At 45.3% G+C, this 14,404-nt stretch overlaps 1 protein-coding gene across 14 annotated transcripts in view; it reads right to left on the reverse strand.

Moving 5' to 3' along the window:
- KDM2B (lysine demethylase 2B) overlaps positions 1-14,404 on the reverse strand; it is a 219,159-nt gene that overhangs the window by 28,034 nt on the left and 176,721 nt on the right. For 10 of the 14 annotated variants that reach the window (XM_075898614.1, XM_075898615.1, XM_075898617.1 and 7 more), the window contains 2 exons: positions 6,769-7,029; positions 4,361-4,585 (listed from right to left, as the gene is read on the reverse strand). In XM_075898614.1, coding sequence (XP_075754729.1) covers positions 4,361-4,585; positions 6,769-7,029 — 486 coding nt within the window. The remainder of the gene's footprint in view (positions 1-4,360; positions 4,586-6,768; positions 7,030-14,404) is intronic. The other 4 variants (XM_025177937.2, XM_075898620.1, XM_006135978.4 and 1 more) reach the window with 1 other exon arrangement.

A 14,404-nucleotide genomic window follows, 5' to 3' on the forward strand; every position in this document is an offset into this window, starting at 1 on the left:
TCAGTCCTTGTATAAAAGACACAATGTCTAGTGAGGAACTTGAGACATTGTTACAATGTTCAAACTGAACCATTTTAAACTGCAAACATACAATTCAACAGGCTTTCTTTGCTTTAGATAAGCTGGGAGGAAAAACGTGACATTAAAGATACTACTGTTCAGTCTGCCTTATACATTGAAGCTATGTTCTTGCATGAAAGCAGCCGCTCTTGCACAAAAACATGTCACCTGTCTACACTGGCCGCGTGTTCTTGCACAAGTAATCTGATGTACTGTAGAAAAATCAGGGCTTCTTACACGAGAACTCTGATGTTCCCTCTCAGGAAGAAGCCCTCTTGTGCAAGAGCTCTTCCAGAAGAGGCCAGTGTAGACAGGCAACATGAATTTCTTGCGCAAGAAGCCCTTATGGTTAAAATGGCCATCAGAGTTTTCTTGCGCAAGAGAGCATCTAACACTGCCATGGATGCTCTTGCGCAAGAAAAGTGTAGATGCTCTCTCGTGGAAGAGTTCTTGCGCAAGAAGCTGCCAGTGTAGACGTAGCCTGACACTTGATGTATTAACTTTGGAAACACTTACCATACCAATAAATACTTAGCCCTTATACAGGACATTATCTTCAGAGATTAAAAAAAAATAATTAATCCTCACACACACAGGGAGAAATTATAATCTCCAGTCTGCAATTGGTAAAGATTGACAGAAGGTAAATTCAAAGCCACAGAAATTCTGTCACCTTGAAATTTTTGTATTGCAAGTAGCTGCCATGCTTGTAACACACTATGTCCATGGTTACCAACACATTAATCACGATCGACTGGTCAATTGCATGGGGCATGACCAGTTAATCATGAGATGTTCCAGCCCCCATCCCCATTTTCCCCAACTCCCACAAAGGAGCCTGTGCTGGTGCTACAACCTCCTGGGAAAATGGAGCTAGCGCTGGCTTTCTGCTGCGTGGCGGGGGAAGCCCCACAGCTGTGTGCCAGATCTGGCATCTCAGGAAGTGCGTGCTGCTCCTCCTCTGGAGCACTTCCTGAGAAGCAGGATCTGGCGTGCAGCTGGGGACTTCCTTTCCCCTGCTGCCTGCCTTCCTGTGGCAGAGGCTGGGAGTGGGGGGAAAGGGAGAAGTCCCTGGCTGCGCACCAGATCCGCCTTCTCAGGAAGCATGCCTGCTGTTGTGAGGAAAGGAGGAGCAGCGTGCACACTTCCTGAAAAGTCGGATCTGGAGCACAGCTGTGGGACTCTCCCCAACCCGTGTAGGAAGGACGGAAGGCAGCATGGGGAAAGAAGTCCCCAACTGTACGCTAGATACAACTTCTCAGGAAGCGCACCAGCTGTTTTGGGGAGGGGAGGGGAGGAGCAGCGAGCATGCTTGCTGAGATGCAGGATCTGGTACACAACTTTGGGACCCCTATGTACTGGCCGAGCTGTCCCTGCTTCCTCCCCAGACTCCCACCAACACCCTACCCCTGCCCCCACCAGCACCCTGCCCCCTGGCCAGACCCCCCAATAACACCCTGCTTCTGCCCCCTCTCTCCTAGCCAGACACCTACTCCCAGCTTGCTCCTGTACCCTACTTTCCACCCAGATTCTGCACCCCATTCCCTATCCCAGTCTCTGGCAGCCCTGTCCCGCAGACTGGATCCCTCATTTTTGGCCCCACCATAGAGCGTAGAGGGGCTCACAAAATCCACTAACCCTGGAACCCCAGAAGAGTTAATCTGGCCTGAGGCCTTAAACGTCAGTCCTACCTACCCACCCCCCATGGAGCTGGAGTACCAGGAGAGGGAAGTGTCTTAGTTGGGGCCAAGTCAGCGAGGCTTGGGGGGCTTTGAAGGGGTTGTTTTTTAGCATCTTACTTGTGTGGTCCCTGACTGATTTTTCTGTGGGTCAGTGGCCCCTGACCCAAAACAGGTACCCTGCCCCTCCTATAAATAAAGACAATGCTGAAACATTTTGTATTGGACATAATATTTATTTGAAATCAAGCCTGGCCAACAAGCCCCCAATTGGGGCCAAACCCCCATCTGGCCACAGTATCATAACATTCCAGCATCCCTCACAAACTCCAACCCGGAACCCATCATACACCAGAACCCCCTGCCCGGAGCCCCTCACATCCCCAAACTCCTGCACCTCCACATCCCCAGTCTTCTGCCACAACACTCCTGCACCATCCACACACTCCAAACCTGTGTCCATCATACTCTGAGCTTCCCTGCCCTGTGCTTCTCATACACCCCAAGCCAAATTCCTGTACCCTCACATCCACAAGCCTGCAGTTTGCTCAACACCCCAGCACTCCACTTGACTGCAACACTCTCCAGCCTGGAACCCCCTCCCTGAGCCAGCATTCTCTTCTCCACCTCCTCCTGCATCCAGATTCCCTCCCAGAGCTTGTACCTCTCACCCCCTACCCAACACAAATCCCTCATTCCCACCCCCGAGCCCGCACCTCCTGTCTCAACCCAATGAGAGTGAGTAAGGGCGGGGGGCGGAAAATGATGGAGAGATGGGGAACAGAGAAGGTGGCGCCTCAGGGAAGTGTAGGGGTCTTGAGGAAGGGATAGGGTAGATCTTGGCTTACCCTGACATTTAAAAAGTGGATCTTGGGTGTAAAAAGGTTGGAGACCACTGCACTATGTCTATCCACAAAAGTACTTGCAAAACCACACAGATACTGTCAGCATTATTGTAATTGTACCTGTTTGGGGCAAGGAACTTCAGTTCTGTATCCTGCCCCAGATCACCCTGCACCATGGAAATGCTCATGTGAACAAAGGGCTGGTATTGCAGCTGAGCCATAACAATTGGCCTTCCCAGCTTATTACCCCTGCATCATCCTAAAAAACCACTCTGTGGAGCACCTTATGCACTCAATTCCTCTGGATCTGAACTATTGAAGCTTCTGTCATTTCACATAGATTAGTTTTCTGTTGTATGAAGTGCAGTATAGGTTCTTTTAAGGCTTGTAATATTATTAAATCTCAGTGCTCTTTATACAATTGATATTTTTACACTGGAACACAAAAGTCTATAGACAACTCTCAAAACTGTGGATTATTACTTCCACAAAGCCTCATCTTGAGGACCTGTGCTAGAAACTGTGGGATATGTACTCTCAATGCACTGCCACAATTAGAGGACACACTGGCCAAGTGTATACAAGACACAATGGCTAGTGGGGACATGATGCATTGTTATAAAGTACAATGGTTCAAAATGAACCATTTTAAACTTCAAGCAGACAATTCAACAGGCTTTCTTTGCTGCAGAAAAGTGGAAATAAAATTCTCATTACTACTAACACCAATGTAATTTCCTCAGAGCAGATAAGGCCCCAGAGTCCATGTCCATGCAGGGAATAAGGAATCCCGAACCTGTGCTCAGACTAGAGATGTTAGATAGCAGGTAACAGAATAGTCGAGTAACTGACTGAATTATTTGTTTCATGCCTATAGTGCTGGGAGACTATAAACTAAGATCAGATGGAAGCCAATACAGAAGAATTATCACCACCAATAGACAATGTGCCTTCCCTTAAAAGAAAAGAAAAAACAAAAAACAAAAAAACAGTAATAATAGCTGGCAGTGCCTGATCCCAGCAGAGATATGGCCTTTGAATCCATCAGAGGAAACTCTCAAGATTACAAATATAGCTAACCACAATTAAAATTGCAGAGAAATCCTGGAGTTTCTTCTGTCAAAGACTGGAGCCATGGTATCTACCCCTGTAACAACGCAGCACCGCAGTGTGAAAGGAACAGCTGAAGAGGCGGCAAATTCAAATCTGGATCTGGTTTAGCTTGAGATTCAGATTTCAACAGTGCCAAAATGGCGGATTAAAGTCTCCTAAGATTTCCATCTTTATAGCACAGGTGGCAAGATTAATTATTCTTATGGATCCTGGCAAGATCCAAAGGAGAAGACATGCCTGTCTTCTCATTCTCCCCACATACAGCCTTTGCTCTGAATCAGACTTGAATTTTCCTCTATCCTGAAATTCAAAGACCTTCTTATTCAAGTTGTGAGTTCTGGCACATTTCTAATAATCCTCTCTTCACACTGCCACCCAAAAAACCTACTGAGCACTCAAAATAACATTTTAAAATAAGGATGCGGGAGGGAGAGGGCGGAAAGAGCTCTGAGAAGGATCTCTCAAATGGGAGGCACAGCTTGCTTTGCCAACTGCTTTTAAAATAGGAGAGATGACCTTTGAGGAGTGTATTTTATAGCCTATGTCTAGTCACCTTGGACAGTGGGATCTTAGAAAAATGGGTGGGCACATTCTGACACTAGCCCCCAGAACAAAGCTTGACAGTTTGTCTCAAGAGAGCCATGGCTACAAGTGGACACTTACCGCAATGCACTGCCTCATAATGCAGGACTGCTTCATTCTTCCAGGCCCACCAAACTTCTTCATGTCTTTGCAGAAGTGACACTCGCCGCACTCTGTACGTAGGCAAGCCTCGCACTTGCGGCATCGCGTCCTCCTCCGACGTGCTCCTGCAGTCGTCCGATTAGCAGCTAGCTTCACTGCAGAGGCAGTGCCCAGTTTCCCTTTGGGTCGTCCAACTGCCCTGTTCTAGAAATACGAGCAACATGGGATGAATATCTCATTATATTTTACTTGGGAAAAAAATTATTATATTGATGCCATGGTCTCCTAGATATAAAGATGACAAGTGCATTAGATATATAGATAGATAAAGAATACTGCACGTAAACAACATAGCCCTTACAGTTATCAACACTCTCAACATCCTTTGAGGGAATAGCACATTTTACACAAATGGGGAAACTGAAGCAGAGAGATTAAAACTACTATCCTGCAATGAGCTCTGCATGGATAGAGCCCCATGGAAGTCAATATGAACATACTCATACACAGCTCACTGCAGGACTGGGCCCAAGGCTACAGAGGGAATCTGTATCAAAGCTGGTTTAGGCCTGGGGCACAGGAACGCCTCAGTTCTATGTTCAGATAATGCCAGCTCTCCTATTTTGCTCCATCTAAAAGGAGGTATCCAGGGAGGAGGTGAAAGTAAATTAGAGACTAGGTGGTACACTGTAAACTTTGAAATCATGGCAGGGAGAAATCTGAATTTAAGTCAAGAGATGACACATGCCCTAGGCACCAGAGAATACTCTCCAGCAATCCCTCTGACACCACTGTGAAAATAGAAATTCAGAATAGGAACACTAGAATTCTATCTTAAGGGCAATCACAGCTTTCTCACCAGAGATACCTGGAAAGGCTATACAAACACACTTTTTCTAGCTTTCCAGAAGCTTGAAAAGCACAGGAGGTCCCCAAATTACAAATGGGTTATGCTCCAAAAATTTGTAAGTCAGTTGTTGGAAACTCAGAACATATTCTCCCATAGAAATAATGTTATGTGGTAGTTAGGTTCCCAGGTTAGTCCACAAAAGCCCATTTAACCCATTATGTAGCTGAAATACAGTAAAACTCCAATAATCTGGCACTCAATTGTATGGCATTCCCAATAGTTGGGCATCAAAATGGCAAGTGCTCCTGATGGAACCAAGCTGGAACCTGGAACTTTCAGGTCAGCCGCTCTCACGTGGGTTACAACAGGGAGAGAAGGTGTTTGGCTCTGGGAAAGGGGAGGAAAGGGGGATTGGATTACGCATGGCGTCCCAGCCATCTGATTAAAAAGCTGGTCGGTCGCTCAGCGCATGTGCCCAGTGCCTGGAGGGAGACGCGTGGCTGTACCGGGACCCGCGCATAAGGTTGGGGAAGAGTGGGATTGGGTTACAGCAGGGAGGAGAGGTGTTTGGCTCCAGGGAAGGGAAGGAGAATTAGGTTACGCATAGCATCCCAGCCAGCTCATTGAAAAGCCGGCCACTTAGCGCATGTGCCCCAGCGCCTGGAGGGAGATGCGCAGCTGTACCGGTGGCTCCGGGGCCCAAGCATAAGGTTGGGGGGGAGGAAGGGGGATTAAATTGGGAGTATGCAGTACCCCCTGATACTCTGCCATTTCCAATAATCCAGCACCACCTAGGTCCCAAAGGTGCCAAATTATCGGAAGTCTACTGTACTGTATATCTGCAATGCAAAATAGTACAAAGAGTTTTTCATTTAACCTTGAATGCTAGTGCTTGAGGAAAGGCAGGTTTAATTAGAGGAAGATGAGGAGATAGGTAAAGATTCTGAAGGAGCCTCCTGGACATCCCCCATCTCTAGGGTTGTCAGATGGTTTAACCAAAAATACTGAACACCCCCCTTCCCCCCCAAAAAAAAACCAGGAAAAAACTCTGTTGAGAAAAAAAAAGGGGGAGACCAAAATTATTAAGGGGGGGAAAAAAGACCCCAGACAGCAGTTAAACGCTAAATAAATAAATAAATAAATATAACAAATCAGCATGGCCCCTTTAAGAAGAGGCTGGTTTACCGGCAGCCATTTTGTTTTTCTGCCAGCCACAAGACCTCCCAGATAAGCTTGGGGGGTGGGGAAGGAGAAGAGAGCCCTGAAGACTGGGCCCGGTTGCTGAGTGTGTCATAGGGTTGCCAGGAGTATGGTATTTTTGCCTGCTGGCAGGGGGGGAAAAAATTAGAAATACCGGACATGTTCAGTACTTTCTGAATTTTTTTACAGGACAGGAGGCAAAAATACCAGACTGTCCGGGTCAATACTGGACACCTGGCAACCCTAGCTCCCTCCCACTCTCACGAGCTCTGTGCCAGCTCCTGTGGCCAGTCTTTCCTTCCCCCCCCTTCCCAGGATGCACCCAGCCTCTACTCACCAGGAGGCAGTGAGTAGTAGACTGCAGGCCAAGGGATTCCAGATAAGCAGAGGGCAACCATGCGGGTGGCTGGAGAGAAGTGGCGGTTTCCCCTTCAAAGTGCTGCTTCTCTCCAGTCGATGACTGTACCACTGCCCCGTGCTCCTCCAGAGTCCTCTGGGCAGGAGCTGGGCTGCTCACCACCACCTGTGCCTCTTGCCTGCTCCCCAAGACTGCAGGATGTTTGTAAGTTGGATGTTTGTATGTCGGTGAGAGCCTGTACTGAGAAATGTTTAACTTCATAAAGTTTTTGTGGAATTGCAACATATTCACTTATCCCCTTTTGGCATCTGGATCTAAAAAGCCAGCCATATGTTTCCGCATTCCAGGGAAAGTGACAGAGGCCAAATTCTCTTACTTATTTAAAAAGATCTATACCAATAACTTCCACAGGATCATAAAAGTTAACTTATCTATCCACCCTCCCCATTTTCTTCTTGCATTACTGACCATGTTGTAGATCTAACAAAAAACTTTGCAAACTCCATTTGCTTGATTACTTTTGAGATTTCTCTACCTTCTGCATTTCTCTGCCATGTTGAAGGAGAATAGTTTCACTTTCTCTTCCTGCTGAACTAGCACAAGAGTTTAACTTTGGATAGCTAGTACCACAGGGGAAGGTTTGGTTAAAAACACCACTCAAAATCCCCACTCCTAAAAAATCCCACCCCAAAACTTTTAATTTGAACTTTTTTTAAAAGATGCATAAAAACATTTTAATTTGTGCTTGCAAACTTTCCCCTTTCTTTCTTAACACATCACCAAAATTAAAACCACACAGAGCCATATCTGATCTTCCTGTAAATTTGACTTAGCAAGCTCCCCTTGATCTAATTTTTAAAGTTACCTGTGATAAGTTGCCATTATTTTAACAAATGTTTCCTCTTTTTGCCTGTGAGAAAACTCTTTTGTCTCAGGGGTGTATGTGGGGATAAGAAAAGGAACTGGACATCTATCAACTTATTTTTCCATTCAAATAGACATATCATAACTGAGGAGGGAGAGAAGAACACCACTTGCCATAACACTTAAATTAAGCAAACTTAAGAAGGTTCATATTTTTCAAGAGAAAAACGTTAAGGTGTGGAATGAAAGCAAAGCAGCAAACAACATGTGCAATTTGAATTGAGGAGGGGCATTATCCCACCAGAAATCAAACCAAACACAGGTGTTTAAAAAACCATTTCAGGCATTTTAAAGACTAAATATTTGCCTTCTAGAAGTGTGTGTATGAACAGCAGAGATAATTAGCACCGACAGGGATGGATTAATAGAATCTAAATAAGGAATGAGTTCCTTACCTCAACAGAGGCACAATCTGCCTATACTCATCTCGATTTTCCCTTTAGTTTTGACACAATATTCTAGCACTTCTCAAAAGCAAAAGCCCAATCCCCCCTCCCCCCAGGCAATGTGCAAAATCCAAAGCACAGCACGGAGCCTTCAAGAGTGAGCAAATATAATAAAATATACATAACCAACCAATAAGGCTTTTATTTGTCAACAGTGGACAGAAAAAAAATCTGTTTTCTTCCCACCAGGCTTGACCACAACTAACTAATCTTTTTAAAAAGGCATTAAACACCATATACAAGTGTTAATTAAAACATAGTAAGTTGTAATTAAAAGCTATTTGTCTAGACTAAATATGCTCCCTGTAGCAGAGCAACGAAGATGACCCAGACTCCCAGGCCTGGGCCCCAACCACTGGCAGCTAGTTGGGGCAAATCTAACAAATGGGATTTATCGTGGTCAAAAACTGCAGCTGACAAAGCAGAAGGGGTGAGAGGACAGAGAGATCGAGTCTGAAGCCAGACAGAATTACACAACCTGGATCTCCGTAAAAGAAAAAAAAAGAGAAAACAAAACAAAAAAAAAGAGAAAGAGATGCAAACTTTTGATCTTTCATATGTCACTAAACAACAGCACCAGCCCACCCACTTGATTACTTGAATTTCCTTTCTTATACAATGGATCAAAACCATTCTAGTTAGCGAGACTAGAGAAGCTTTGTGTCCTGTTTCTTGGGGCTGTAGCATGATAGTTTAAATACCTCACTAGCATGAAATTTAGCCTGTGGGCTGTTTTCCAAGAGAGAGGCTCAGATTCAAGCTGAAGAAGGACACTTCTATATGATTTGGGGATTTTTGTGTTTTATTTAGGGTGTGGCTAAAAAGCCAGACATTAAGTTCCAGCCCTAAGTTAACCAATAGACTCAGACGCTGCATCTTCAGATTAGCTCAAACTCGCTTTTGAACTGGCTTTAAGATAAGGGGTCCCTCAGCTCCCTCTCTCCAACCGCAATGCTCCATTCCATCCTTGACAAGAATATATTTGCATTCTATGCCTATTGATTTTGCAGTCCCCAAAAGGCAGCTCTTGCTCAGTGACAAGGCTATGGGAGGAAGGAATCAGAAATTAGACTCAAAAGATCTCACCCAGCTCATGAAGTCCATTGCAAAGGGCCAATCCAAATCTGTCCCAATGACTTCAATCCATTACCTTGTCTCCTGCTTCCAAATGTTTTCAAAGGAGGTTGGGCTCAAGCCTCTTCTGAGAGTGAGGTATCACTGACCCACTGGGTTTTTGTGGGGGAAGGAGCAGAGGATGCTGGAGAGTGACAATTCCTTAACTAATCTTCACAGTTAAACATTTTGATAAAGAAAAATCATACTCCATCTCAGCCTATGCCTAAAGGCCTTGCTAAGATTAACATCAATGCTCTACTAGCCTTGTGCAGAAGTCCAAAGGCTGTTAACTTACCATGTCCTCAAGAAAACAGTTTGTCCCTCCCAAACTGTATGTTAGCAGGATGTTCCCATGATTTTATCTTTTTTCTTTTTATGTCCTTGGTATGAAAAACGTGAACTCTGAGAGTCTGTCCTAGGGATGTTAAATGGCATTTAATCAGCTAATTGACTAGTTGATGGAATTTCCATTGACTAGTCGATTAGCTGATGGGGGGAGGACTGCAGAAACGGCACGGGGGTTAGCTCCTGGCCCAGGGAGTTAACCCCACTATAGCTCTGCCTTTAAATGTATTTAGAGCCGTCAGACTAAAACTAAAGGGCAGCCAGGGAGAGGGGGAGACAGACGGACTGGGCGCAAGCTGGGAATCTGCTGATTCCTGGCTTGTACCCGATTCCCCACTACGCCTCTGCCTCCCCTACCCCCCTCTCCCCCCGAGATGGTGCTGAGGGGGGAACTGGTGTTAAGCCATCTCCCCCTAGCACTGGCTCCTCTGATAGAGGCAGCAAGGGGAGGGAGGGAAGTGACTAGTCGAGTCACGAGTCAACTATCTGATAAGCATTTGCTTATCGGATAGTCGACTAGTTGCTTACATCCCTAGTCTGTCTAACTGCAATGAAAAGCCCACAGCTGGCTCATGTACACATACTCTGTCTTGCAGGCCTGGGTTAATGGGCCATTTAATTCTAGGGCAGATATTCAAGCTTGTGCTGGCACCCAGGCTCTAGGACCCTGTGAGGCTGGAGGGAAATAGAACCAGGATTCAGCCCTGAATGTCGACAATGCAATTAAATAGCTCTTTAGCTTGAGCCCATAAACCAAAGCCAGCTGCCACGGGCAACCATGGGTGTCTAACTGCAGTGTAGACATATCCTGATATACACACATGGTTTGGATATCAGAGGCATATTTGCACTGTAACAATCTAATATGTATCTAGGAATTTGCAAAGCTAAATTGAGCTTCATTCTCCTATCACTGTGACATAATATATCCCATTGTGCAGACCAGAAAACTGGCTGCACTGAAGGTATGTCTACATTGCTAAAACCCCATGGCAGCAAATCTCAGAACCTGAGTCCACAGGCACAGATTACAGTGCTAAAAATACCAGTGTAGTCATTCCTGTTCAGCTAGAACTCTAGCTCTGAAATCCAGTGAAAGAGGTGGGATTGTATGCACAGGTTCTGAGGCTCAATGCTGCGGGTGGGAGTTTTTTGGGAAATGTAGACATACTCTGAGAGATTCACAACTTCATTTTTTAAAGTTCTGAGCACCCACAAACCTCACTGAGGTCAATGAGAGCTACAAGTGCTCAGCACCTCTTAAAAATCAGGCTACCTGTGATTTAGATTAGGGATGTAATAGTACAGGCAGTCCCCGGGTTACATGGATCCAACTTACATCGGATCCCTACTTACAAATGGGGTGAGGCAACCCCACACTAGCTGCTTCCCCCCAGCAGACCAGAGAGACACGAAGCTAGTGCCCCCCCCCCCCAGCAGACCAGGGAGACGCGGAGCAGCTTTTCTCAGCAGACACCTCAGCTTGAGAATAAAGGACTGAGGGAAGTGAGATGTGGGAGAACAGAACTGAGCTCTGGAGAAATGTTTGTCTAGAGTTTCCCCTACAATATGTACCAGTTCCGACTTACATACAAATTCAACTTAAGAACAAACCTACAGTCCCTATCTTGTACGTAACCCAGGGACTGCCTGTATAGTCGATTAACTGATTTAACCTATAAGCTTTTGTTTATCAGTTAATGCTGTTGACTAGATGCATTTCCCTCCCCTCTTCCCGCCAGTAAATTTTATAGCAGGCTGGCCAGAAGCCCGGCTCAGTCCCAGCTTACGCTGGGTCCAGGACCTACCAATGCTGCTGCTCTGCATTTAAAGTGTGTTAGGAGCCAGGCGGGCAGGCAGCCTGGCTCAGTTCCAGCTCATGCTGGGTCCAGGAGCTCGGACCTGCCCCTGCACAGGGGCTGCTGCCACTCCATGCAGCTGTCTCTTTCAGCACGGGGTGACAGGCAGCTGCTCTGTGAGGGGAGCTGATTTTTAAACTGGCTCCCCTCATGAACCAGCTCCTGCCTGATACAGAGACAGCAGCGCAAAGTGGCCAGGGGCTCCTCAGGAGTCAGGCCAGACTACACTGGCTGCCGGCCTCACCCCCGGGGACTATAGAATAGTGAAGTAACCAATAAGAATTCATGAGGTTAATCGATTATTCAATTAACCAATAGTTAACATCCCTAACTTAGATCTCACAGCCATCTTGGGGAAAAGCTAGCAACAATTCTAACAGTGGTACTGCCAGCCATGTGATCTAGCTATTAGGCAAGACTACCTGAAGGAGATTCATTACCACTGAGTGCCAAACTGTCTGAGATATGCTTGACAATTTGGTGAGTTGGGAAACTTACTCGGAAGCCTGGTTACATTAACCCTGGTGCAATTTCAGCACATCTATCTTATAATAACTAAGAAGTAAAAAACACTTATATTTTGGACAACAAGATGTGGCTTAGCCTGTGGAGAACCTTTTACTTTTTTACTTTTGAGAGCAGGCCTCAGAGATGTAGCCACATTAGTCTGTATCTGCAAAAATGAGGAGTCCTGTGGCACTTTAAAGACTAACATTTTTATCTGGGCATAAACTTTCGTGGTTAAAAAACACTCTGCCAGATGCATGAAGTGGGAGGGCAGTACTGGTAATGGGGGCAGATAGAAGAAACGAACAAAAGAGAGAGAAAGCTTGTCAAATTTATTAGACCCAATTTTTCCTACTTCCCCAAAATTCAAAATATTTCCCTGCTGTTTGGTCTAATGAAAAATTAGAATAATTAGCAGCCCTACAACAAACCAGAACATGTTCTACTGACTCACATGAAAAAAAATGAAGAAAGAAACAGACTTTAGATTCATACTTCTATGGCTTTTTAGAGTCACTTAAAATGAAACACACCTTGCAGAAACAGTATTCAGAACTCATTAAGACTTTCTCTAATGTAACTACATATATTTTAAACTTGTGTGATTAGGTTTATGTAACTTGAAAAGTCAGCATCTTTCCAATGCCTGTTGTAAATCTGTAATTGGCTAAGAAATCGTGGCTAAAGATCCACTTTCCTAAGGCAGCGAAGATGCCAAAGAAATTATTCAAGTATTCCATAGCAAAGTGACACCTACAACACAAGAACTATAATGGCATAGATATGGTGCTATATCTTTGCCACTGTAGTGCTGCAGTGAAGATACTTCCTACAATCATGGAAGAAATATTTCTGTTGCTGCAAGAACTCCACCTCCTTGAGTGACTGTAGCTAGATTGATGGAAGCATTCTTCTGTTGACCTAGTATCTAACCATGGGTTATGCCAGCATTGCTACCAAACCCCTGAGTACTGTAGTAATGCCAATTTAACTTTTGAGTGAAAATTAGGTTTTATGTATAGCTAGCCATAAAAGCACCAGCCTGAACAAAACCAGGGCCATTATTAACAGCCTTAAAACTGTAGCTCCATTATATACACCCAACCCTGAGTTAGACAAACACAGCAAAATCAACAATACTTAAGCATTGAACACTTTCCCCTTTATTATTTAAAGCAGAAAACCTCGCATTAGACAGAAACTCTTGATTTGGTGAAGGGGGATGGAGGGAGGCATTGAAACAATTCTCAATAAGCTGACAATAATGAGGAAAACAGTTTAAGGCAGTCTATCAATATACAGGTGGGTCCTCCGTGGTCTGGCACCCTCAGGACCTGAGCGGTGCCAAACAACAGTTTTCCAGATATGGGGAGGTCCACTCTGCTCCCCTCCACAGGCCTGCTGCCCCCAGCACTGGTGGGGCTGTGCTTCCTGCACAGGGCCTGAGCTACGCTCCCCATTACACTAACTCCAGCTGGGGCTGTGCTCTTGCCACTGGCTCAGGTTGCACTCCGGGGTTCCAGTTTATGCTGGCCCGCCAACCCCACTGCCTCCAGATGGGTGGGTCTGCACTCACAGTTGTGCCAGCTCCGCTGCAGCTGGGGGTGTGTTTCAGGGTGGGGCTGCGCTCCTCACCCCCAGCCCCAGTGGGGACTGTGCTCCCCACCACACTGGGCCTGCTACAGCCAGGGGCTGTGCTCTGCACTACCAGCCCAGTCCCTGAACCTGGCCAGCCGGGGCTCTCTGATCCAGCAATATCTGTGGTCCTTCCGGAACACAAATGTTGCTGGACCACAGAGTCCTGGATTTTAGAGGTTCAGCCTGTATTATGTTTAACTCTTCTGGTCAAGTCAAAGCAATACAACCCTCCTAGAGTAGTAACAATTGTATCTATTATAAAAGTGCTTTCAACTGGTCTAGCTATTTCCATGAGAAGGTAGATCACTATGTAGTATAAAGATGTTTTATTCCTGTCAACATAATTGCACCGAGAATAGGGCTTTTACCGGTATATTTCAGTTAAAAAAAATCACCCACATACCCCCATAATAGTTATTCTGATAAAACTTAGTGTAGACCTAGCCTCTCAAAGCTTCATGGTGCATAATCTCTATTTTTAGGGGTTTAAAAAAAATAAGATTAAAAATGTTGACAGGCTTCAGATTTTATTGGAAGCAAAAATCCAAGGTGGATAATCAAGTTTAAAATTAAGCAATTAAGCTCCATTTTCAGTAGTGACTTTACCCTCAGACTGTATCTAGCATAGTGCCACTGACACTAATCAAAAATCAAGCAAACCAGTGGAGGTAGCCAAGTGGATGTGTAAGGACTGAGTTAAAAGGGGGAGGGGAAGGGGAAATTTTTAACACCTTGTCTAATTTAGCAGTGAATCAAGCATAAAAAATGGCCTGTAATATC

The sequence above is a fragment of the Pelodiscus sinensis genome, chromosome 15 (assembly GCF_049634645.1).
Source record: "Pelodiscus sinensis isolate JC-2024 chromosome 15, ASM4963464v1, whole genome shotgun sequence".
In the NCBI taxonomy this organism is placed as follows: Eukaryota; Metazoa; Chordata; order Testudines; family Trionychidae; genus Pelodiscus; species Pelodiscus sinensis.